This window comes from Columba livia, chromosome 7, assembly GCF_036013475.1.
Source record: "Columba livia isolate bColLiv1 breed racing homer chromosome 7, bColLiv1.pat.W.v2, whole genome shotgun sequence".
NCBI lineage: Eukaryota > Metazoa > Chordata > Aves > Columbiformes > Columbidae > Columba > Columba livia.
Window position 1 is genome coordinate 29,486,782 of NC_088608.1, and position 22,753 is coordinate 29,509,534.

A 22,753-nucleotide genomic window follows, 5' to 3' on the forward strand; every position below is an offset into this window, starting at 1 on the left:
CACCAACTATTCCGTCTTTGGGACTGTTAACCTTTTGAGCTGTACTGCTGGAATTAAGCCATTTTTCTTACTGTTCTTTGCAATTTCTGTGATAGGAAGAAACAAGAGACATGATAGAGAAGAAAGAACCCAGCAGTTTTTAAGTCTTAGCGTGACCGATGACTTGAAAAAGTACGAGAAAAAATACTTTAGTAGGGTGAGATGCTGACTACAAGAGCTGTGCTCCTTTGCTTATAGGATTTGTTTCTTGTGCAATTCCTCCTGTTCCTTGTCATATAGAAATTTGCACATTTTCCCTAATTAACAGGATTATGTTGAGTGTACCATACGCCACTATCACTTTTCTTTTAATGATAATAATAGCGGTTCTCAGAAAAAAATAAATACTGCTTTTTCTTGGTAGCAAGTTGTTTTCAGCTCCTCAAGCTCTTATTAAGCATCTGTTTTTTAAAGTTCCTCTGTCAAAGGTTGAGTCTTACTTCTCTTAAATAAAAACGTATGTTTCAAAGCACCAGGTAAAAAGAACGGTGCCTGACTGAACATGTTACTCCTAACAAAGGAGGAGAAATGTTGGTTCCTGTTAAATTTTGCATCAGAATTGTGTTTAAAAACAAATATTAAAGATGAGTGAGTGTTTATAGAGCCCTAGTAAGTTAAGTAGCAGAGATGTTTTTGTTCCAATGTGAAATCTTTTGCTTTTGTGTTTCGTTAAGGGTTTCAAAGCTAAGCCTGGAACTTCCAATCAGGAAGAATTGCTGGGCTCTTTTTAGCTGATTATCTTCTGATGTCTTTCGCTATATTGTACTGTACTGTGAATAAGCATGTGTATTTTTTTGCTGTGGACTTCAGCGCTGCCTTCATATTTCTCCACAGCTTTTGAATGAACAATTACACAACTTAGGTTTAAGGAAAGTCACCAGCTTCTTAAGAGATAGTTGAAAGTCATTAATCAGTGTTAAAAAAATTTACAAGTGTTTTTCTGACAACTTTTCTGTATTCATTTCTCCCCACAGCCTGGTTTTGTGGTATCATCTCTATCACCGTCATTAGCCTGCTTTCCTTGCTAGGTGTGATCTTGATTCCCATCATTAACCAATGGTGCTTCAAATTTCTTCTAACTTTCTTGGTAGCTCTGGCTGTAGGAACAATGAGTGGAGATGCACTACTCCATCTGTTGCCACATGTGAGTATTGTTTCCTGCCCTTCTATTCGTAATTGTAACTGTATGTAGATTTTTTTGAAGAATTGTTTGACAAGTATCAACAAATCAATGTCCACTGGTGCAGATGTAGATTGACTTGTCTATGAGGGACATCCTGAAACAGTGTTTGAGACTTTCTGTTAACAAAAAGGAAATGTGTGTTTCAGAAGAAGAGAGTAGTTGTGTAGTCATAGTTTAACTTCTATGGCAGTGTTTTAGAATGCCTAATGAGACCAACGAGAGTATTTTAAATTTAGCAATGTTACTGTCTCTTGTCTACTTGTCTAATTAATGTATCAGCACCACCTAGAATACTTCAGGGGCATTAGCCTTCCTGGTTACTGGCTTTTGGGGAGAAAGTAACCTCTAACTTACTGAATCAAGAAATTGTCCAGGTTCCTGGGAAGGTAACCAGTTTCTAATTTGTGATGGTATACTGTAATTCTTAGAAGTGAAATGTTTTCTAAAATTTTATTACCTTAATTCTTTTAGCAAAAAGACTAATGTTTACATGTTTTCTTTGTGTAAATTTTAATACAAATTTTTGGTCACTTTTTTTTTTTTTTGCCAGTTTATATTTCAGATCAAAATGTGTGTGTATTAAAACAAACCAAAACCAAAACCAACACACACAAATTCACAAACAAACAAAAACAGCCCGCAACCCAGTTTTTAAAGTCTTTTATGCCACTTTTCTGTCAAGGTTACATATATTATCGTCTGAGCTCAGAGCCATTTCAGACTCTTGATTACACCAGGTCATGCTGTGTTAATATTTTCTCTCCTTATAGTCACATGGAGGCCACAACCACAGTCACCACCATGGCCACGGTCATGTTCATGAACACAAGCGTTCTCATCGACATGCCCATGGACATGGAGTACGGACTGAAGGCTTTCTAGAAGAAAATGATCCAGTGCTGAAAGGTCTTGTGGCACTTGGAGGCATTTATCTTTTGTTCATCATTGAACATTGTATAAGAATGTACAAGCATTACAATAAACAAAAGGTACGCTCTAGAATTGTTTTAAAACGTGTTACCTGAACTTATCTTCTGAGTGTTGAGGAACAAGTGCTGCTGATCTGCATTCTGTTTGATTTTATGTGAGGAAAACTTTTTCTAGAAGATGTTGCTTTTCTTAACAAGGTAGTTTGGGAAGACAAAGTAGAAACTGATGGGGAAGACTGCAGCTTTTTGGCCAGATATATTTGGAGGTAGATCTAAGTAAAAGAGATTATGGCTCTTTCTCTAAAGCATTGTGGTCTTTTTGCAAAAATATGAAGGGCAGTATGTGAGCAAGAACTGGTAATAGAGCCAGACAATTGTCAGGCAATTTACAAGATGCCGGTGTAACAGAGGTATTCTGTTTTTCCATGCGATAATACCCAAATTTAAAGATCTCCTACTTCCTGTAAATTGCCAGTCAAATTTTTACTTGTTTCCCTGAAAATGATTGGATTTTTAGGGCTGGGAGCATGCTGTATTCGTGATGGTGGTACAAAAGGAGGGCGAGTGTGACGGTGGGTAGAAATTCAAACCACCAAAGAGCCGTATTCTTTGAACAGTGGTTATAAATACACTTTTAACTTTTGTCTTCATCATTCAGCTTTGAGGAGAAGATTACTTTGGTGAAACTATAGCTGCTTCTCCCAAAATGAGTGTGGAAAAAATTAAAGATCTCTGTTTCACATCAGACTTGCTGGACGGGCAGTGAGAGATTTTCTGTGTTGGAGGAGGTGTTTCTCAGTTCTTCTGATAAAGAGATAAAAGCTGTTACTCTGGGCGTATCTTCTTTGAGATTAATTAAGTAATTATATCTCGTAGGTTGCTTTGGCAAATCTAAGATCTCTGTTGTATGGGCTGCTGATAGGAAAGTAGCAAGCTTTTCTCTGAAGGAAAATGCAAGGAAGTTATAGGAGTATAAAACTTAAAGTTGAGCAAAACAGAGGAGCTGTTCTTGCTTCATGCTTGCTTTCTCAAACAAAATAAGCAAATAATTCTACGTACACATGTTTCTGGGCTGTTAGAGCAATCCTTGTCACAATGTACTCTGTTACTGAGGTGAAATACCATCTGTGCAAGTCGGTGAAATTCTGTGGTAGGTAGATAAGAATTTCCACTGGGATAGATACTGTTGCTGGGCCTTACAAAGATTCATGTTCTGTAGTCACATACTCTGTTAGGCGTATTAAGAGAGAGCAACTAGTCTATTTTGAAGAGATTTTTTAGACAACCTTTCAGTTTCTTTTATTTCCATTTATGTCATTTTACAAGCCAGTTGTTATCTGTTTCCTCTCGCAGAGTAAGCAGAAATGGTGCAAGAAAAAACAGACTGAAGAGTCACCAATCGGAAGGAAGCTTTCTGATCACAAATTAAACAACAGACCAGATGCTGACTGGCTTCAGCTCAAACCCCTTGCAGGTAGGCATTTATTTTCAGAAATTTCTCCAGTCACAAGATTCAAAGTAATGGCATGTAACCTGTAGCATGTAATCTCTTGTACAGTTTTGCTGCTATTATGCAAATAATTGTTAATAAGACTTAATAGGCTTTCCCTATTAAATCCTTTTTAGTTTTGTTTTCTCTAGATCTGAGAGCACTCAGGACACTTCCTAATGTGCCATACAAGTGTTCTCAAACTTCTGAAGCTGTCAGCTTTTGGGTGGCTGTGTTTCTTTGTGTTTTTTGGTTTTGTCTTTGTTTTTTTGTTACTTTTGTTTGTTTTTGTTGCTTGTTTCAGTTTTGTTGTGTTTTTTGTTGTTGTTGTTTTGGAGTTTTTTGTGTGTATGTTTGGTTGGTTGCTTGGTTGGTTTGGGTTTTTTGTTTGTTTGGGGGTGTTTTTTGGTTAAGCTCTGCCTGACTAGCTCAGCCCTGACAAAAGTTACATCAAAAATTAACACATACAACCTGAAAAGGGATATCTTTGAAGATTCCAGCCTCTGACCAATTACAGCTTGGCTATAACAAACAAGTATCCTGAATATTCCTCAAGTATCCAAAACATCTTTCACATACCGTTCTTCCACGCTAGTCTGTGTGCTCATGCAGCATGTTCCCAGAGGGAATGCCACATCGCCCCTTTGAAGGGGTGAGGGAGGGGGACAGGGTTTGCTTCATAAACTTGCCCTTCTGTTGCCTGTGTGGCTGCTGAATTAATTTCTTGATGAAGAATCCATAGGCTATACAAATGCGATTTTGTTAATTTGAATGGTTTGTAGAAGGGAGACTGACTGTAGCCTTCCCCACTCAAATAACATAAAATGCGATTTAGGACATTGACAGAACATAGAAAGACTTTCAGCTGTGAGGATGGTGGTACATGTATTTGAGATGTCTTCATTTTCTTTTGACGGGCAATCAGAGGAATTTTGCTTCTAGTAACATGGAGCACGTTCTTGTTTTGTAATAGCATTCCTCTGAAAATGCACTCTGCTCATCAGCAAATCACTTGTACTGAAGGCACTGGAAGCCCATGCTGAATTTGAATTTTGAACTGCAGTGCTGCTACCACTGACCTGAATGGCCATTCCATTTCTCTTTAAACTCTGTGCCTGGATTTTTAATTCTGCTTGCTGTCTGCTTATTTTTGACTCCTGAAATATTTTTTCTGGAGTTTTTGTGAGCCAGTAACTTCATTGTCCAGAACTGCTTTTTTTTTTTTTACAAGTGATTTTGTTTCCTGGAGCACAGATTGCCAATTTCATTTATTTGTTGATATTTCAGAAATATTAGTACACTTAAAATTCTTGCACATATGCCTTCTGCGTTGTTTTCACTTTGTTTTTCTTTGTAAAAATGGCTGTGATTGCTGGCAGAGTAATGAGCTACAGGGGAGGAGCTCACTGTACGATACAAGTGTCTGACAGCAACACAGAAGCTATGTAAAGATCTGTTGTGTCAGTGGCAGATCTTGCTGAGCTGCGACCTGTGTGAGCATGCATAGAGAGTTGCCGGTTCACGTTTCCTGAGTCATTCAGGTTCCATCAATAGCATGGAAAACATTACTATCATTCTGGCAACTTTCCCTTTCCAACGTTGAATCATCAGCTTTATTAGTAGCTCTATTACAGATCCAAGCCTAGGTCGGGCTACAACGGACGCTGTGTGCTATGGATACAGTTCTGTTGCCTTGCAGTGGAGATTTCTACATGCTGTATGTGCAAATCAGCGAAAGAACAGGGCAGTGAGAAATACATGTTTTGTTGGACTGAATGTTGACAACAAAGTCACTAGATTTGTATGTGTTAAAATACTTCTTTGCTTTCAGAACGCAGTTAAATACTTAGCTCAATGATGCAGTAGTTGCTGGTGATATTTTAAATAAGAACTAACGCGGTGTCTCTCCCAACTGGCTTCCATGTAGGAGCAGACGACTCGGTGTTATCTGAAGACCGACTCAATGAAACAGAACTCACTGATTTAGATGGCCAGCTGGAATCCCCACCCAAAAACTTCTTGTCTGTGGAAGAGGAGAACAATATGCACCATTCTCACAATGATGTCTCACATGCTGCTCATGAGCATGATCTTCATGATTCAGAGTATGACAGCCACGGCGAAGATAAAATAATAGCTAGAAAACACAGTCACCACTGGCATCACAAACATTCCCATCATTCCCATGGCCACTGTCATTCTGGAAAAGACCTGAAAGATACTGGGATAGCTAATATTGCGTGGATGGTAATTATGGGAGATGGCATTCACAACTTTAGTGATGGCTTAGCAATCGGTAAGCAAAAGCACTCAGTATTTCTCCACAGTTTCTTCTTACCTTTAGTAACTTGGGTACTATTTTACTTATCAGTGATCACAGGTAAGGCTTCCAGTGAGCTACTGTGGTTACCTGGCATTGTTTAATCTCCTTCAGAGCAGAAATTAAAAGGCCATCAGTAGTAATAGTCTTGACCTTGTTAATATTCTGTGACTATTTCCACCAAAATTACTATATTGATAGTAGCAACAGTAGCAATCTCTGCCAAATAAAGATAGGTGCAGACAAATCTCTGTCTGAATTATGGAGCACATATAATGCAGGTGTGTTGTTCGGGTCTTAGTATTTGCCTTCAAATAACAAGTTCCTTGCAGTCTTATTTATAATGATTTATTTAAAATAATAATACTATTTCTATTATTACTAATGCACAGAATTATACAGTACTTGTAAATAATAAATGTACTATGAGTCAGGTTGACGAAATAATATTTTAAAAAGTACTACTTAGGATAATTTAAATTTTTGTTTGAGCAAAGTATTTGCTGTTTATTTCTAGCCAAATGTGGAAGATATTGAAGTACCAAGCAGATTTTGTTAGATTTGTTAAATCAACTTTGATTCACATACACCTCTAAATGTGACTTGAACTGTAAAACACATTAGTTTGAATATATGTCATACAAGTCAAAATGATGGTGAGAGTACTGAAGTGCATACTTTTAATTTTTTACCAAAGTAGTTTCTAGGAGTACTCAGGGTTCTGAACTATCAGAAGGATCACATCCATCTTGAAGGATGGGAGATAAGCTACTTATTAGGGTCTGGGGTTAATAATGGAATGTAGTGTAGTTTCTCCACTTTCTCCAAACAATTTCTAAAGAAACTAAACTCCATAAAAAATAACTTTTTGGTTCATTTTCATATTAAGCGGGTAAAACGTTTAGACAGTGGCTTATAAGGCCAGAAAGGATCACTACGCCACCTGGTGGGAACACCACTGTATTGAAACTCCCGTTCTGAATACTCCTCTGTCAAGCCCAAACAGCTGAATCTTCGGTAAAATGTAGATTTTAGAAAAGCGTGTTCATATTTTTAATATATCGAGCTATGAGGAATTCAGAGGGAAGTTAAATTTCCTCCCTGTCTTCAGATTATGTCTTTTCATTCTACTCCATTTTACCTGTTTTGACTGCTCGCTGCAGGCTCTACTTGTGCCTTTCTCTGCTGCAGTACAGAAATTTAATACTAGTTTTTTTTGTCTCAGAATTATTTAAGGTGTGAACTTAAAAGTTGATTGAATTAAATTAGCTTACACAAAAGTTACTGAAAGAGGTTTATGCCACTGTTTTTCCTCATTATTTTCTAGCTCTGGCTTCTTAATGTTGCTGATACGTGCTCTGCAAATGAGCATAAAGGAAATAGAGAGGTTATGGATTAAGTATTAGTTTGGATTTCCAGCCTGGAAAGGAGAGAGCCAGACTGTTGCTCATGTGCATTCCTAATTGCCCTGATATACTTCATAGTTGCTATAAGTATAAAAGTGGTGCTATTTATTAGCTCATTGCCTTTCTGTCTATGTTCTGCTCAGTTGTATTCTCCTGTCCCAGGATTTGTCCTTCAGATAAACTGAATAATAAAGTACACAGCAGTAATGCCCATCCAAGATACTTCTGGTATTTTCAGTTTCTACACAGACAGGACACAGGCATCATGAAGAAAATATCAAAGCGTGCATTCTAAGATGTCAGATGTCATCTCTGGAAAGTCTGCAGATGAAATTTGCTGACTGGAAAACAGTAAAATATCATTTGAATCTTTTTTCTTTTTTTCTAGGAGCAGCTTTTAGTGCTGGACTGACAGGAGGAATTAGTACATCTATAGCAGTATTTTGTCATGAGCTTCCCCATGAATTAGGTAACTAATTATATAAACTAAATGTGTTCAGTCTCTTCATCTGTACCAAATATGTATCTAAAAGCTGTTGTGATACTCATCCTGATAAGCATAATGCAATGCAGATGCTGCAAGAGTGACCAGAGCTTCAGAGAGTAATGGAGCAATATTCCTTCAGAGTATACAATGAGAACACTAATACAGGACTATTTTGGTAGGTATCTAGTCACAGCAGTGCTGTCAAGCTTTTTGAACATGTTTTAGAAGTGTTCTTAGGAACATAAGGTTTACAGTTTGGTGTCACACCTCTGCATTTTATAGAGAGAGTTCCACAGTACTCTGTGTGACGATGTCTTACAGAAAGTTACGTTACAGAAGTAAACATAAGTTTACTTAAGTAAAGTTCTTTGTGGAGGTCTTCAGAAGATACTTCATACCAATTGCTGATGAGTCCAGTAGCTGTGGATAGGTATTAAGGGTATAAAGCCTGTAGGCAGTGTAGCCAGTGCCATTGATTCTTCCCCACTAATTGAAGCATTTCTTCTTGGCGTTAGCCAGCCACGCTAAAACCTGTTGTATTCCTCCAAGCCAGAAGGCAGAGTGCATGAAGTTTTAGTGCACCCTGAGACTTACAAGAGAGTGGTTAGAGAGAGCATGAGTCATCTTTTTTTGCCAGTAATGTGAAATTGTGCTAGATTGAACTGTGTATGTACTCACAACTCGCTTACTTGGGGAGCTGCTAGCTCTGAATGGTCAAAAGTAAGGTAAAACAAGTACTTCAACAACCCTTAGAGGTGATGAGTGAAAGCATTTTATGTAGGCACATACTAAGTATAAGGTAAGTGATAGGCACAGATGGGAAATAATAGAGCAGATGTTCATTATTTGACAACAGCACTATACAATCGCCAGTTAAGTGAAGCTGCTGCCGTATATAAAGGATTGCAGTATATATTGGTGAGCTTATAACTTGCTAGTGAGTAGTTGGCTATACATATTTTTTGTTTTGATTCTAGATTGAGCAATTAATTTCTAACATATCTAATATGAGACTATTACATTAATCACCCTCATAACTGCAAAACTATCAGCTTTCACTCATACTCACAAGAGTTCGGTTTGAAGGGGTAAAACTATCAGAGCTGATCACAAGATGAAAATTTAGATCTTTCTAGAACATCTATCAGCAATTTTAGCAGAGCTGTCCTGCTTTCAAAATAAACCAGGTTAACCTGGCATGTCTTAAACCAGCAGACTGATTCAGCATGGCTGTGAAGCAGTTCTTTCTGAAAGTAAGTCAGTAAGTCTTCCTTTTCCTAGTGCTATGTTTTTCAAATTCACTGTCACCTTCTGTGAGGACTAAGGCCTTGTTAATCGCCTCTTGAATTTGCAGAATGAGGTGTATATAGCTAAGAGGAACTTTCACAGGTATTGATCAAAACTAAGCTTCTGGTTTTATGTGCCATGAAGAATATCTGTGAAGTAAAGACATGATACGTTCTCTGTGAGAGGACCAGATCTAGGCTCCTCCATTTACCTAGAATGGTTAATTGCTGTTACCTTTCTGACAATCAGCATGATGAAGAGGCACCTGTAAATTATATTTTAATTGAGTGAGTGCTGCACATACATACAGGTCCTAGAAGAGCTGTCAGATCCTGCTGTCTAGTTGTCCTTTGAGCCTCTGTAGCAGCATCTTGGCTTTGGCAATACCTGGGATTGGTGAGATAGTAAATGTATGGTCATTCATCTACTTGCTCTCCCGAGAAGCATTGATACTAAACCCCCATATTCTGTGTCCATTTCAGGTGACTTTGCTGTGCTGCTTAAAGCAGGTATGACAGTAAAGCAAGCAATCGTGTACAACCTCCTGTCTGCCCTGATGGCTTACCTGGGGATGCTGATAGGCACCGCGGTGGGACAGTACGCTAATGACATCACCCTGTGGATCTTTGCCATCACTGCAGGCATGTTCCTCTACGTGGCACTGGTTGACATGGTAAGATTGTTACGGTTCTCTGTCATTTTTGCATTCCACACATAAAACTAGGACTCAAAATGGCACCTATGGCAGAACTTTTTTTGTTGTAACATAAAATATCTGCGGACAAGAGATGGCTGATTCTTCTGTTCTACAACTTTTTAAAATGTTGCAGGTACTTGGAGAGATGTAGTGAAGTTTTGTAGTTGCTTACCTGGTTGGGCTTCTGCTACTGAAGTCTGCCAGTGACTCCTGTTAAAATATTAGGTTGGTGCAAAAGTAATTGCAGTTTTGGAGCATGAATTTTAAATCAGTATAACTAGGCTCAAACACATCTTTATTTATCAAAATAGGAACCATTACAATCAACACATTTTTGCCAACGAGAAATAAGTTTACTTATTCCTCCAGCATGAAAATGCGTTGTGGAGATGCGGAGATGCTTGGAGAAGTGGTAGTCAATTGGCCAGAGGTCAGGTGAATATGGCAGATGAAGCAAAACTTCATACCCCAATTCCTTCAACTTTGGAAGCGTTGATTGTGCAATGTGCAGTTGGGCACTGACGTTGAGAAGAATTGGTCCCTCTCTGTGACTTTTTTTAGTGCGAGTTATGCTTTCGGTTCAGAGAGCTTTTGGTGGAGTGGCTCCCTGGATTTCAATCGCTTCTTTCACAAACTACTCTCTCCTAGCACAGATATCCAAAGCAGAGGTGAGCTTCCTCGCAGCTGATACTTTTCTCCTCAAATAGACTAAGTAGCCATCTCCCTATCAGTGGATTCCTGCTTGGGTCGCCTGATGTGGCTACATACTGCTTAGAGAAAAATTCTTATATGGAACTTGAGTTATGGCTTTGAGCGATGTTCCAGTAGAGATAAACATTTTTCACACCGGTATTGTTTTATATTTAAATACTCAGTGGATCAAATGAATTGTCAGCTTTATGTATCTTTTCTAAGAACAGTAGTACCAGACCAGATGGGGAACGTCTGGTTTTCTTTAGCAGATTTGATCCTCTAATAACTTGTCATTGTCTATTGTGCAGTTTTCAGGTACTCTGAATAACCAGCTGTTCAGCCTCTTGAATGAAAAGCAATAGAGACTTGTGCTGTGAACTATCTGAAGTTTCCATTTTGTTCTGTATTATGTTTTTCTCTTCTAAGGATGTCTTGTAGGAATTCCTTCACTTTCTTTATGCTTTCTTGAATTAATTTCTTCGTAAAACATTTTATGTTGTTTCTCTTCTGTATGGGTGGCTTTGTGAGACACTTGGTAAGATCTAGTTTTACATCTTCCAAGGCTACTGTTATTGGTTGCTTTTGTCAGCACTATTTGACTTTTCTTCATAGGTGAGTAATATAGGGAATACCCAGAGCTTTCAGGATTTTTTATAGCTTCCCATAGAATTTATCTTGAATTACTTGTTGCTATTATTCCCAGACTTAACAGGGAAATGTATGTGAATATGTGTAAGCATATAACATGACAAAGGAAGGGCTAAGTTAATCAGCAAAGTCATTATAAAGGGTATGTTTGTAGCAATGTAATTACTGCAGCAGTAGTCAAAGCTTGTTATTGTCTTTATTTGAGCATGACTTAATTTTAGTTCACTAAAAAAACTTGAAAGAGCAAAACTCAGAGAATGCTGGGTTGGTCTTTATTGTGAAGAACTTAAAGTTCAAGCAAATGTGTGATCCAGTAAAAGCCGGGGGAAGAGATGTCCAAAGGAAAGGCATTTTTAGTTTGTTTTGTAAATATGTGATACCATCATGTTTTATCATACGTAGTGGTTAGGAAGAGTTTTAGTTATGTCTTAATGTATTGTTTTTATAACTGAATCCTGGAGTGTTTATTCCTGAGAATATCATCTTGTAAACTTGTCTGTGTATAAATGGCGCAGATGTGAAATAACTTTCTAAATTCTTTTGCTTTTAGCTTCCAGAAATGCTTCATGGAGACGGAGATAACGAAGAACATGGTTATTGTCCTGTGGGGCAGTTCATTCTTCAGAATTTAGGCCTGCTTCTGGGATTTGCCATCATGCTGGTGATTGCCCTCTATGAAGATAAAATTGTGCTGGACATCCAGTTTTGACCCAATTCTGGTCACCACAGTGGTGACAGGAACGTGACTGTCTGGCTTTGAGTCTGCACTGTTTCACTGTACGCACATTGCTCAGAGGAAGAGCAGCGGCTTGCACTACTTACACAAGTCGAGTATATTCATTTCCCTGTAGATTAATTCTTTTTTTCTAATTCAAATCAGGTAAGATACCCAATGCATCTTCTAAACACAAGTGATTGACAATTAGGAAATACTAAATAAGAGAAAGAAATCCAAGTTCAGTGTACTCTACAGGAAGCCCTGCTCAGTTAAGAAAGAAAAAGTCCAGGGAATGATCTGCTCATTTGGGAAAATCCTATTTCATTAGTACATTTCAACAGAACCCAGAAAACATTACAGCTGAAATTCATACCTCTGCAAGGAACCTTAGTGAGCTTTTAGTGCCATGTCTTACATAGCGCACATATATATCTATATATATGTATAGATACACAGAGAGAGAGATATATAGATATGCATGCATATATATATGTGCATGTGTGTGTATATATATTTTGTCATTCTGTGCTGATTCTGCTGCATAGTGGTGACTTGGAAGTGTTAAATCTTACAACAGCACATGACTGGAAACCGCTGTGCTGGTTTACATTTTAAAAAAGAAACCAAAACCTAAACACTGTTTAAATTCGTAAAGTATGCGTTAAACTGCACTCCATCTCTATAAACTTCCTGGGTAAGAAGGCAGCTGCTGCAATATACGCTGCAAAGTGCCGTGTTCTGTCAATGATCAGTTTGACGGTGTTTTCCTGACGAAGATTTATTTGATGTTTCTTCCTTGATATTAGTAGGAAAATGCAAAATGCAGTAGAATTAGTGTTAGCCTGGGGAAATCCCTGATGTTGGAGTTCTTGAGCTATTTCTGGTTCTTTTTTACAGATGCTAAACATGTATTGTGTGCCACTTGCAGCATAAACTACTGAAGAATTGTGGCTGTGAATTGTGCAAACTCTTTTAACAGAGAATCTATATGGGAACTTCGTCATTTTTTTAAACAATATTTTGAACTGTATTCTCCTTTTTGTGTTCAAACAATCCAAAGTGCAAGATGCTAGTTATTGAACTGGGGCACAAAGGTTAAATTATGCTCTGTGTATGTAGTACTTGGTAGGTTATTTACAATACTGTAAGATCAGATCAGAATCTGTTTCTACAGTGCCTTGATACCAGGCATTGTAGCACCAGCCCTTGCTGGCAGTAGAGTGTATGTAAGAAGATTTCTACTTCCAGCATAAAGGAGTTCATTTCTATGCTACTTTTTTATAATTTTGGTATTTAAATTAGATTATTAAAAAGCAGGTGTGATAGGTCTCTGGTATGTATAATTTGGAAGGATAGAATGACAATTTGGGCCTTAACTTGCTGGGATCAGCTGTCCTAGATCAGATTGTGCTGATATTGCCAGACACAAGTTAGTTCTTCTTGTACCCATTTCCTTAAAAGAGAGTTGGTGAGGAGTGCAAGTTGATTCTGCAGTACCAGTCCTAAGCATGGTAGGAGCCTTTTTTAAAACATAGAGTTCATCTTCTTTTCTGTGTATGCCAGGTAAAGGCTGTATTTTGACGATGTGCCCTAAGTTTTGTTTGGGTTTGCTTGGTGCCAGTGTAGCTGCTAAGAACGCTGATCCTGACACCTTTAATGCGAGCCAGTTGGTATCTTCATTCCATTTCAAGTTCATGTGTGTCTGCTGTGGCCCCTTCCTTTGTGAAGCTTTGTTGGTCAATGTAATTTTTACTGAGAGCAGCTCATGTATTTTCAAGATATCTGTTGGTTCTTGCCAGTATTTCTCCCTCATGCCATATCAAGGAACAGTATGAAGGGTCCATCTTCTTCCAAGAAGGGTGTGGTTTCTTCAGTGAGGAAGCCAAGAGCCGGGAGTTCAGGCACGCAGCCATTGCACGCTCTGAACTCAGGTTTGCTTTTTCATTCTTGAAACACATTTACTCTTGGACCCTAATGAGCAAACACACTGTTGGTAGTTTCAGATTACTGAATGGCTGCACTGTAAAGATCCTGGGTGACGGTTTGTCATAGTGCCCATCTGAGGTCACTGAGTACCATCTTCAAAGAGACTTAACTCACTGGATACCTTCTGAGGATCTAAGTTTAACAACCCATGTTTTCTATGTAATTAACTGACCCTTCATTTTCCTTTTCTGTTAATTCTGTTGAATATAAGGAGGTCAATATGTGGTCAAACTGTTATTTTGTCAAATAATTTTTAAAGGTTATTTCTTTAAATACTTTTCAGATGAAGATTTCTATATTTCAGGTAGTATATTTACTTTTCTATTAGTTGGAATATAGTTATAGCTTAATACACTGCCTCTGGAGGAAAATAGTTCACTTCCTTCCAAGACCATCTTCAGACAAGGGAAAAACATGGTCCTTGAAGGTAGGTACTGTATTATTTTGTTACATATGGGTTGTTTCCTTTTATTTTCTAGTATTTATTACAAGTTATGAAGAGCAGTGTAACAGCTGTGACTTCTCCTCTATGTTTCCACCAGTACTGAATTCCAAATGATTCTCCTGTACACTTTTGAGTCATGTTACAGACAATCTGAATTCCACTACATTTCTACTTGGCTTCAACATTCCATTCTGCTTGAATCCAGAGCCTCATTTAACTTGTATTTGTTGGAGGGCATAAATGTTACTTGTATATTACAATGCTGTCACTGTGTGACATCCCATATGAATTTCGATGTAGATCACATTGCACTCAATCCACTGTGAGTATGCTTAGAAAATATGGTAGTTGCTAGATGCAGTGTGATTTTTTTTTTATTTTTCTCTTTCTTTCCCTTCCCATTAACAATCGCATCTATGGTTTAAAAATGTGACTATGGTCCTATGAGATAACTTGCTGAGCTATCAGTCTTTTTGTTATAAATAAATCATTTTTTAAAAGTTTTATAAAGCTGGAAATTATCAAATGCTGTTTTGTTCATTGTCAACAGTGTTGTGCTCATTTTATGTATGTTCCTTATAAATAAGGAGCCTTCAGAAAATAAAATTATTCAAGGAACGGACATTTGTGTGGGCTTTTGTAAGGTTTTATTCTGCACCTTTATGGTTTAGTATTTGATTGCAAATCTCATAAAAGGCACCAATGCAGCATTGTAAATACACTCATTTTGATTCCTCTCTTTAGTGGTATTCCAGGAGCAACATCAATCCCTTCTAAGCAATGGGGAAAATGCACCTCTACCTCCATGGCTGGTGGGAGGTTTATGAGCTCAGCTGACATAACAGCGCCACGCCCCGCCTGATCCAGTGCTCTTGTGGTTTGTCTGACGGGAGAGTCATGGCGATGACAAAGTTGGTGGAATGGCCTGTTGTGGACAGGACCCCTCTTCTCTCACTGGTTTTGTACACTGGGGCAAGGTAACTTGGGCGCTGGGGAATGTCTGCTCTCTTAGATGGCTTCAGCCAGATCTGCAGGGAAGAGGAAAATAATCCTGTTCATCTCCCTTTAAAAAAAAAAAGCAGGGAACTAGGCTTGGCACGGCCAAAGCATTTTCATGCTGTTGGGTTTTCTGTTTTGTTTGCTTTTTAACAGGTAGCTCTGAAACCCTGTTTCCTGTTTCTTCTTGCTTAGCAGATTGCTTTCTCTCCCTTTTAAAATTAGCAACACCAAACTTCCTCTCACTGTCATTATTAGCAGAGGATTCTCAGCCCTTCCTTGTATTTCAACACAAAATAATTTAATTTCTTTTTTAAGAATTACCCTGTTCCTTCCTTCAAGACTAGAATCTAAGCATATCAATTCTACACTATATGTTGGTATGTAATACTAGAAAATGTCACCAAACGAAATATACTGACCACAGGTACTGTGTCATAGAGGACTTTGGGATGAGATTCTCCCAGCTTCTTCATTTGCCTGTCCCAGCGTGCTCCATCCAAGAACAGTCCCTGAACGTAGACCCCTGAATCGGTTGGAAATGACACCATGTGACACAAAAACTGAAAATGTTGCTAGCTGAGAGCAGCAGCTAGCGTAACGCACTTTGCTAACCATCTTCTGATTGTGTGGGACTTTTTGTCAATTGTATGTGTTAAAGTGATGATCAAATCACTTGGAGTATAACACACTCTTATGCTATGCTACAATTTGTTATGATTACAAATCTATGAAGATTTATAGTTCCAGTGTCTAGCAATATCATAGTTGTATCCAGCCTTTTTGAGGGATAGAGGTTAAAAATCATTCCAAAGTACAGGACACTATTTGTACAGTTGTCACTATTATAAAGTTTTCTCTATGTGCAACATATTGCCAGATTCAGTGTTTCCAGACTTGGGGATTTGACCATAGAAGCAGTCTTTCTGTAATTTCTACAACAGAAAGGAAAGTAAACCTGCTGCAACAGAAGCTGCCTGGATGGGGCTTGCCCAGCCAACCTTCCAAGCCCTTCTTTTCACAAAAATTCCATCAAACTGAGCCTCAGACAACTATTAAAAAGAGTATTAAGAATAGTTTCGTTTCAGCTGTGCTTTTTGTCCGAGGAAGGGCAAGCTAACAAATGTGTCTGCAAATGGAACCTGAGGTAAGTAGTATCTAGTAAAACAGTTTGATAAAAAAATAGGGCTTTTCCCCCTCATAAAGTGGAGTGGTCCCCTGTTGCACATTATGTATTTTTGCAGGGACAGCAGAAAAGTTGTGTAGGCTATTTTAACTAAACATTTGGTTTTCCTTGGCTTAGGAAAATGTGCATCTTCAGACACATACGCTAACAGAGTGAAAAAAGAGAGAAAAATTTTAAAAAGGCAAACTAGGTATGACAAAAAATCTGTTGTAGGAAGTTTGGGGTAAGGAATGTCCTCTGTAGGTGGTATCTTATATCTGCACGCTAAGCCGGGAGGTCAGCTCACCCCAGCAGTCCTTAAGGACTTAGTATTTTTTCTCTTGTGGATCTCATGAGCAACAGTGAGGTTGTGTATGTTTTCCCCCTGAATTAATGAATTTAATTGCATAACTCTGAGTCTGCCAATTAATGTTAACTTCTGAATATATCAGCAAAGGCAGATAATTGTATCATGCATTTACTTACCATCTTCAGGGCCAACTTCGTATTCCTTATCTTCCAGCACTTCATAGTCAAAGTCTAGCAGGTCTATTGGAATGGTGTATTTTCTGGCATAGTTCTGCTGTGCACCTGTTAAGAAGGCTTGAGTGAAGAAGAATCCTGAAATCCAGAAGACTGGTGGATTTCCATTTTCATACCACAGCTGTAGCAGCAAAAGAAGAGGAGAAAAGAAGAAAACAACTGCCTTTATTCTATTATTTTTTGTTTGTTTGTTTGTTTTGTATTGAGGGAAGCAAGTATCTTTCAGAAAAACAGCAAAAGTAATTTCTCCCTGTGTGAATCCAGGATTGCCTTTGTCTTTCCTGAAAGCAGTCCAACTTTGGAGATGGCTGCATCTTTTTAAACAACTTGTTTAATGTCACTAGAGCTGTTTAAAAAACACATAAACAAACTAAAAAACAACCTCAAAGAAAAAAAATAGAAAAATCCCAATGCTGTTGCCTGCAAATACTTAGCTTATGTGAACAACTTGGTCCGAATAAGTCTGTTAAACACGCATCACCTCTATAAGTTCATCACCTGAGTGTTCAATTCTCCTTAGCTCCCTGGTTACAGAAGCTTTTCAGCCTTTGCCTTGGTTTCTCTGTGCAAACAACACATTTTTTTGCAGGCTGTTTTCTCTCTGGAAGGGTCACATTTCCCTTCCACAGCCAAAGTCACATCTTGTGTGTACAGCGAGTTGAAGATGAGGGATGATTCCCTCATGAAGAGAATGTGGCCTAATTAAACTTCAATTGATTTGGCAGGGTGGGAGGGTTTTTTTTGTTTGGAGTTGTTTTTATTAATGGCTTACACTGTGGAGGCCCCTGTAATAAAAATGATTTTCAAAAATGCCAAAATTCATTTGATTTGGTTGTAGTACATGTGAAATCTTGCAATAGTGAATATTTACTGCACGCAAGATGACATCTTGACTGTTGCAAACATCAGTTTTGAATCGTGTCAGAAAAAAATCTGCTACGATTTTTCGTTGCAGAGAATTACAATGAAGATAACTAATCTAGCTGTCTCTACTAGTAGGTAGTTTTCTTCCCAATAAATAAACATCCTCATAGACACCAGCAGTTTTCTGTTTGTACAAGTTTAATTTCTGTCCTGGCTTCTGTTCAAGAAATGGCACTTTCGTTCTTTACACATTGCTGCCAGAATTACTACAGATGACAGTGGAAGTCATGGAGGTGAGTCCAAAAACATAACATCAAGGTTCTCTGGAAATGCAGATTTTGTTAATATCCTTCCAGACCTGAAACTGGATGTTTTTGATTATTTTTTTTTAATTTACTTACTATTTTTGTTCCTAGATATTTTGCTTATCTTGGAACCTGTTTTTACAACAGGTAGGGAGTAGGCAACCTGCAATGTGATTGGTTTTCCTCAGTTGCTTGAGATTACTAAACCATCAGCATTGTGCTGAGGCCCTATATATTTAAAGTCAGTTTTGGGAATCTGCGGTCTTACAGGTGGAGGAACCCCACTGATTCTCCCTAACTCATCCAGCTTTCTTTGCCAGCACTCTACTGAAAGCCTGGTATTTGACTTAAAGATTTTGTGTTAACATGTTTTAATTAGTTGGCTCACTGGCAAAGAAACTCAACAGTATTTTCCTAAGTTCTGATTTAATTAACTTCATTACTAGCACCAGATCTAGATGCAGTTTAAGAGGCCCTTAGTACATTCACTTCAGGAGGCCAGTTCTGTCAGACAACATTGCTGATGTCCTGCAGCTCCCTTTCAAGAGGTGAAGGGGATGCGGCAACATATGCTTCATTAGATGCTGCTACGGCTCTACAAAACATGCACAAATGAACTGAACTTTACCTGTTAATTACTCAGGGGAAGTAATTTGTGTGTGTGCTCGCTTGTGGAGAAGTCACCTGACATCGACAGACAAAAATAATAAGCGACACTGAAGAAATCTGTGTAAAGGGGGTGTGCTCACCTGCAAGAACTTCAGTCTGTTCAGGAAGTCAGTCATGTAGCTGCCCAGAGGCTTGAGGCTTGGGTAAGACTTACTCATCCATAGACCTGGAATTTTGCCATTCAGAATGCTGTTGACCACTTCTTCCAGTTCAGCAGACATCACTACTAGCCCCTACAAGAAATTTGGGAGAGGAAGATGTCAGAATGCTTTGCCTAACAGCTGTGCTTTAATGATTAAAAACCAATATAGCTCTTTGTCTGACAGACACGATGAATTTACTGGCTAAGTCAGACAGGAGCAACACTGAGAAGAAGAATGGGCATCCTGGAGTTCATCAAAAGTGACCACTGTCTCCGGTCTGATCTGGTAGTTTGGCACTAGACTGGACAGGGAAAAGGTCCATGGCCTCTTTTGGAGAAAACTGCCCATACTGGAATATTCTGCCTTGCTATTCTTCCTCAGGAACATGGTCTTCCTAGAGCTCATGTCAGATTTCATAATAATAAGAAAAAAGAGCATTTATAGTTATGTAAAGTTTCCTCAAAACAATATTGCTGCCAAGTGCTTTATTCTAAAGCAGCAGACTTTTCAGCTTGTACAAGTACAAAAAAAAGTACAAAAGCTTTTTAAAGCTTGGTGGGCTTTAAAAGGGAGAGGGGAGCTGTTTGGTTTTTGTTTTGTTTTTAATGCCTTAGCAGCCTTAAGCTATAATAGTATAAATAAAAATTACCCCAAATTACCCAAACTGACTTCTTCCTGCCCTTTTTTTTTTTGCATAGCTGTACCTTTTGATTCCTACTGAGAATCAGCATTGACTTTAGTCTGTGATATCTTTACTGGAATCCTCACCAGCAGTAATTTGCTATTTGAGGTACTGAGGAGATTTACTTTCAGCTGTAAGAAATTGTGTGAGGTGCTTCAGTCTCTCATGCCAGTGAAGCAGAAAAACAGATGTGAATCTGGTTACCGTTTGTCTTATTTGCTAGCAAATCTGTAGTAAACTTTCTGGTTTGGTTTCTCTGCAGCAGGCACAACAGTACTTTTATACTCCATTGCACCCCTATCAGTTTTAAGATACAGATCAATAAATCAGTGTGGGATCCAGATTCTTGCGAGTGTTTGACTGACTGACTTGTACCAGACTTCAGGGTCAGTTCCATAAATCTGGAGTCTGGGTATCTGCCTTGAGAGGTTCTCTTCAGCTCACCTTTATTGCTTTCTGGATGTTCACACACGAGTCCCGTATTGTCTGCAACAATTTGTTAAAGCGTCCCATCTCTTGGACAAGCACAGTATTCATGCTTTGAGTATAAGTGGTTGGATATCTTCTCATTGCAGCTTCAATGTCAAAATTTGGAGGAAGCTTGCTCAGGATGTCACCTGTGACTTCATTAACAACTTCATCTGTGGATTTTGCACCACCACCAGATGCTTTACACTAGAGAGAGAAAAAAATTTGGATTTATTTTGAGAAAAATAAAAAGAACTTAGGACAGCAAGTATTTAAAATGCAGCAAAGTAGAGCTGGTATAAAGGCATTCTTTAAACAATCGTTACAGTTCCAACTCTCTTTCCCTTGTGATTGAAATTAATTTGGTTTAGAATTCCCTATATTATTGCAATAATTTATTACCTTAGAACTAACAAAATCTGGTTTCCTACAGATTTGTGTCTTTCTCTTTCTTTCCCCTGCCCTCCCTGAAATCCTGCTTCCACTGCCACAAGATTATTAAGTGGAACAGTAATTTCACCAGAATGGAGATACAACATAATACAGTACATGAAAATTTGAAAAAAAAATCTGAACATACTAATGTGGAACAGGAAGTTATGGTAAGATGATGTGTGATGTTTTACATACCTGTGTAAGAAGAATGTTATCAAATAACAGTTGTGTTTCTGACTGATCCTTGGTAATATCAGCATTTGCGTTCATTCCAAATACCTCTGGGGAAGGATTCCGTGGAAGTGTCTTTGTATACTCAATATAGCTCTCGTACTGAAAAAAAAAAAAAACACAAAACCAACTCTAAATTTAAAAGGAGACAGAGAAAGAGCCAAACAGCCCATGACAGGCTGCCAGCTCTGTGCCAAAACCACTGCAGACTTTCCTGGTGTAATGAATACAGTGTGTAAACTAAGAGATAAAAGGAAATACAGGGGCTGACCCTCACAAATTCCCTTGGCCCTTACCCTGAAATCAGGATTGGCTTGGCTTAAATAATTTCTGACATCACTTCTGTTGGAAATACTCCTACAAAATACGATACCCAGTACAGGAGGCTGCAGCCCCTTTCTGGGTCCACTGCTTGCCAAGTGTCTGTGAAGCTGTTTTGCTGATGTGGAACATTGTTCTCCAATGTGATCAATTCAGCTGATTCCTGTGTCCTTTATACCACCAGTAGATATGCTGTACTCACCCGCTTATACCTATTTTATAATGCTTTTAACTTCAGCAGGCTGGGGTTCTCCCTTACTGTCCCCTATGTGCACTGACTCACACAGAGCAAAGTCAGTTCATCTGGTAGTACTTGAGGTGGTTCTTCCCATCATTTCCATTCCTTAGAAGTTGCTGAAACAGGGTCTAATAGAATGTGAGATGAAGCCACAAAAGTGAGCAGCAACAGCAGTAAGCACTGAGGCACCTATCAATGTCAGTAAAGACAGATGTATTTTTTTTTAAAATAAGCTGTTAGTAATTCCATTGTTCAGGATACTTACATCTCCTTCAGGAGGAGCAAAATAGAGGCCACTTGGATCAAATTTATAATCCACATTTGTAATTATTTCCGAGGAAAAGAACATGTTTAGAACACTACGCAGCGTACGCCGATCCCAGTCATCAGTGACTCTGCCACCATAATTACATTCTCCAGTCATATAGCGAAGAGCATCATATGGCACCTCCTGAAAAAAATGCCGAACCATGATCTGACCTGCAGCCCAGCACTTCTCTGGGCAGCTAAACTGGCATCATTTTACTTTCTTTGGAAGTCATCCAGAATTTTCACTGGAAAGTTTAAAAAGCTGTTATTTGCTTCTGTTGGTTCATGCTTGTACCATTGATCTCCTGATCTTCAAATACTTTAATAATCATCTATCAAGTCCCCCAGCATTGCTCTTTTTGAAGAATAACAGCACCAGAAATTTCCATTGTAATGCAGCTGGAACTCTCTGAGATTTATGAAAAAAACTTATGGCTATACAGAATGTGTGCTGTCACAGGGCCATAGGTGTGCTGATAATTATTTACAGGAAGTCAGGGCAAGAGTGGGTAATACATTGAGAACTAGGATAAAGCAAACCAGCTGAAAAAAGTACCAAGAACTATGTTTACTGCATATCTGGCAGGAAAAAGAAGCTTCCCTGCCTGCTAGGCACTACATTTGCTCATAAGCTTTGGTCACACAAGGGGAGGACATCCTCCTCAGACCCCCTTTGCTGTCCTGCAGGAAAAGAAACACACACCTTCATAAGTTGCTTTCTCCTGCTGAATCACAACTGACCTACTAACCACACTGAGAACCAAAACCACTCCAGGCTGACTGTGGCTGAAAATAACACCCCCTCCCTTGCCCCCAGCCATCACTGTAACAGATTTTTGCTACAGGGAGTTGCTGAGAAAGCTGGAACATAAAGAAGTGTCATGTATTGCCAGCAAATTCCAGAGAGGCTTCTACGAAACACTGCTGAGTTCTGCAAACAGAGACGAAAACGTCATTTGCCAAATTTGCACAAATAGATGAAGGTTGTTATTAATCTGCACCAGTACAGGGCCTGGTATTATCCCTGTCATTGTGTAAATCATGGTTTGCAATTAAG

At 38.6% G+C, this 22,753-nt stretch overlaps 2 protein-coding genes across 15 annotated transcripts in view; one reads left to right on the plus strand and one right to left on the minus strand.

Moving 5' to 3' along the window:
• Positions 1 to 14,949, plus strand: part of SLC39A10 (solute carrier family 39 member 10) — an 89,202-nt gene extending 74,253 nt beyond the window's left edge. For 9 of the 12 annotated variants that reach the window (XM_065068950.1, XM_021286676.2, XM_065068949.1 and 6 more), the window contains exons 4-10: positions 1,014 to 1,183; positions 1,993 to 2,211; positions 3,505 to 3,625; positions 5,568 to 5,936; positions 7,755 to 7,835; positions 9,623 to 9,813; positions 11,729 to 14,949. In XM_065068950.1, the coding sequence (XP_064925022.1) occupies positions 1,014 to 1,183; positions 1,993 to 2,211; positions 3,505 to 3,625; positions 5,568 to 5,936; positions 7,755 to 7,835; positions 9,623 to 9,813; positions 11,729 to 11,887 (1,310 nt within the window). In that variant the 3' untranslated portion in view covers positions 11,888 to 14,949. The remainder of the gene's footprint in view (positions 1 to 1,013; positions 1,184 to 1,992; positions 2,212 to 3,504; positions 3,626 to 5,567; positions 5,937 to 7,754; positions 7,836 to 9,622; positions 9,814 to 11,728) is intronic. The other 3 variants (XM_065068957.1, XM_065068956.1, XM_065068955.1) reach the window with 1 other exon arrangement.
• Positions 14,950 to 14,951: 2 nt separating this feature from the next.
• Positions 14,952 to 22,753, minus strand: part of DNAH7 (dynein axonemal heavy chain 7) — a 98,317-nt gene continuing 90,515 nt past the window's right edge. For all 3 annotated transcript variants that reach the window (XM_065068945.1, XM_065068946.1, XM_005501764.3), the window contains 7 exons: positions 21,653 to 21,838; positions 20,793 to 20,930; positions 20,139 to 20,369; positions 18,950 to 19,102; positions 16,975 to 17,152; positions 15,746 to 15,849; positions 14,952 to 15,355 (listed from right to left, as the gene is read on the minus strand). In XM_065068945.1, the coding sequence (XP_064925017.1) occupies positions 15,149 to 15,355; positions 15,746 to 15,849; positions 16,975 to 17,152; positions 18,950 to 19,102; positions 20,139 to 20,369; positions 20,793 to 20,930; positions 21,653 to 21,838 (1,197 nt within the window). In that variant the 3' untranslated portion in view covers positions 14,952 to 15,148. The remainder of the gene's footprint in view (positions 15,356 to 15,745; positions 15,850 to 16,974; positions 17,153 to 18,949; positions 19,103 to 20,138; positions 20,370 to 20,792; positions 20,931 to 21,652; positions 21,839 to 22,753) is intronic.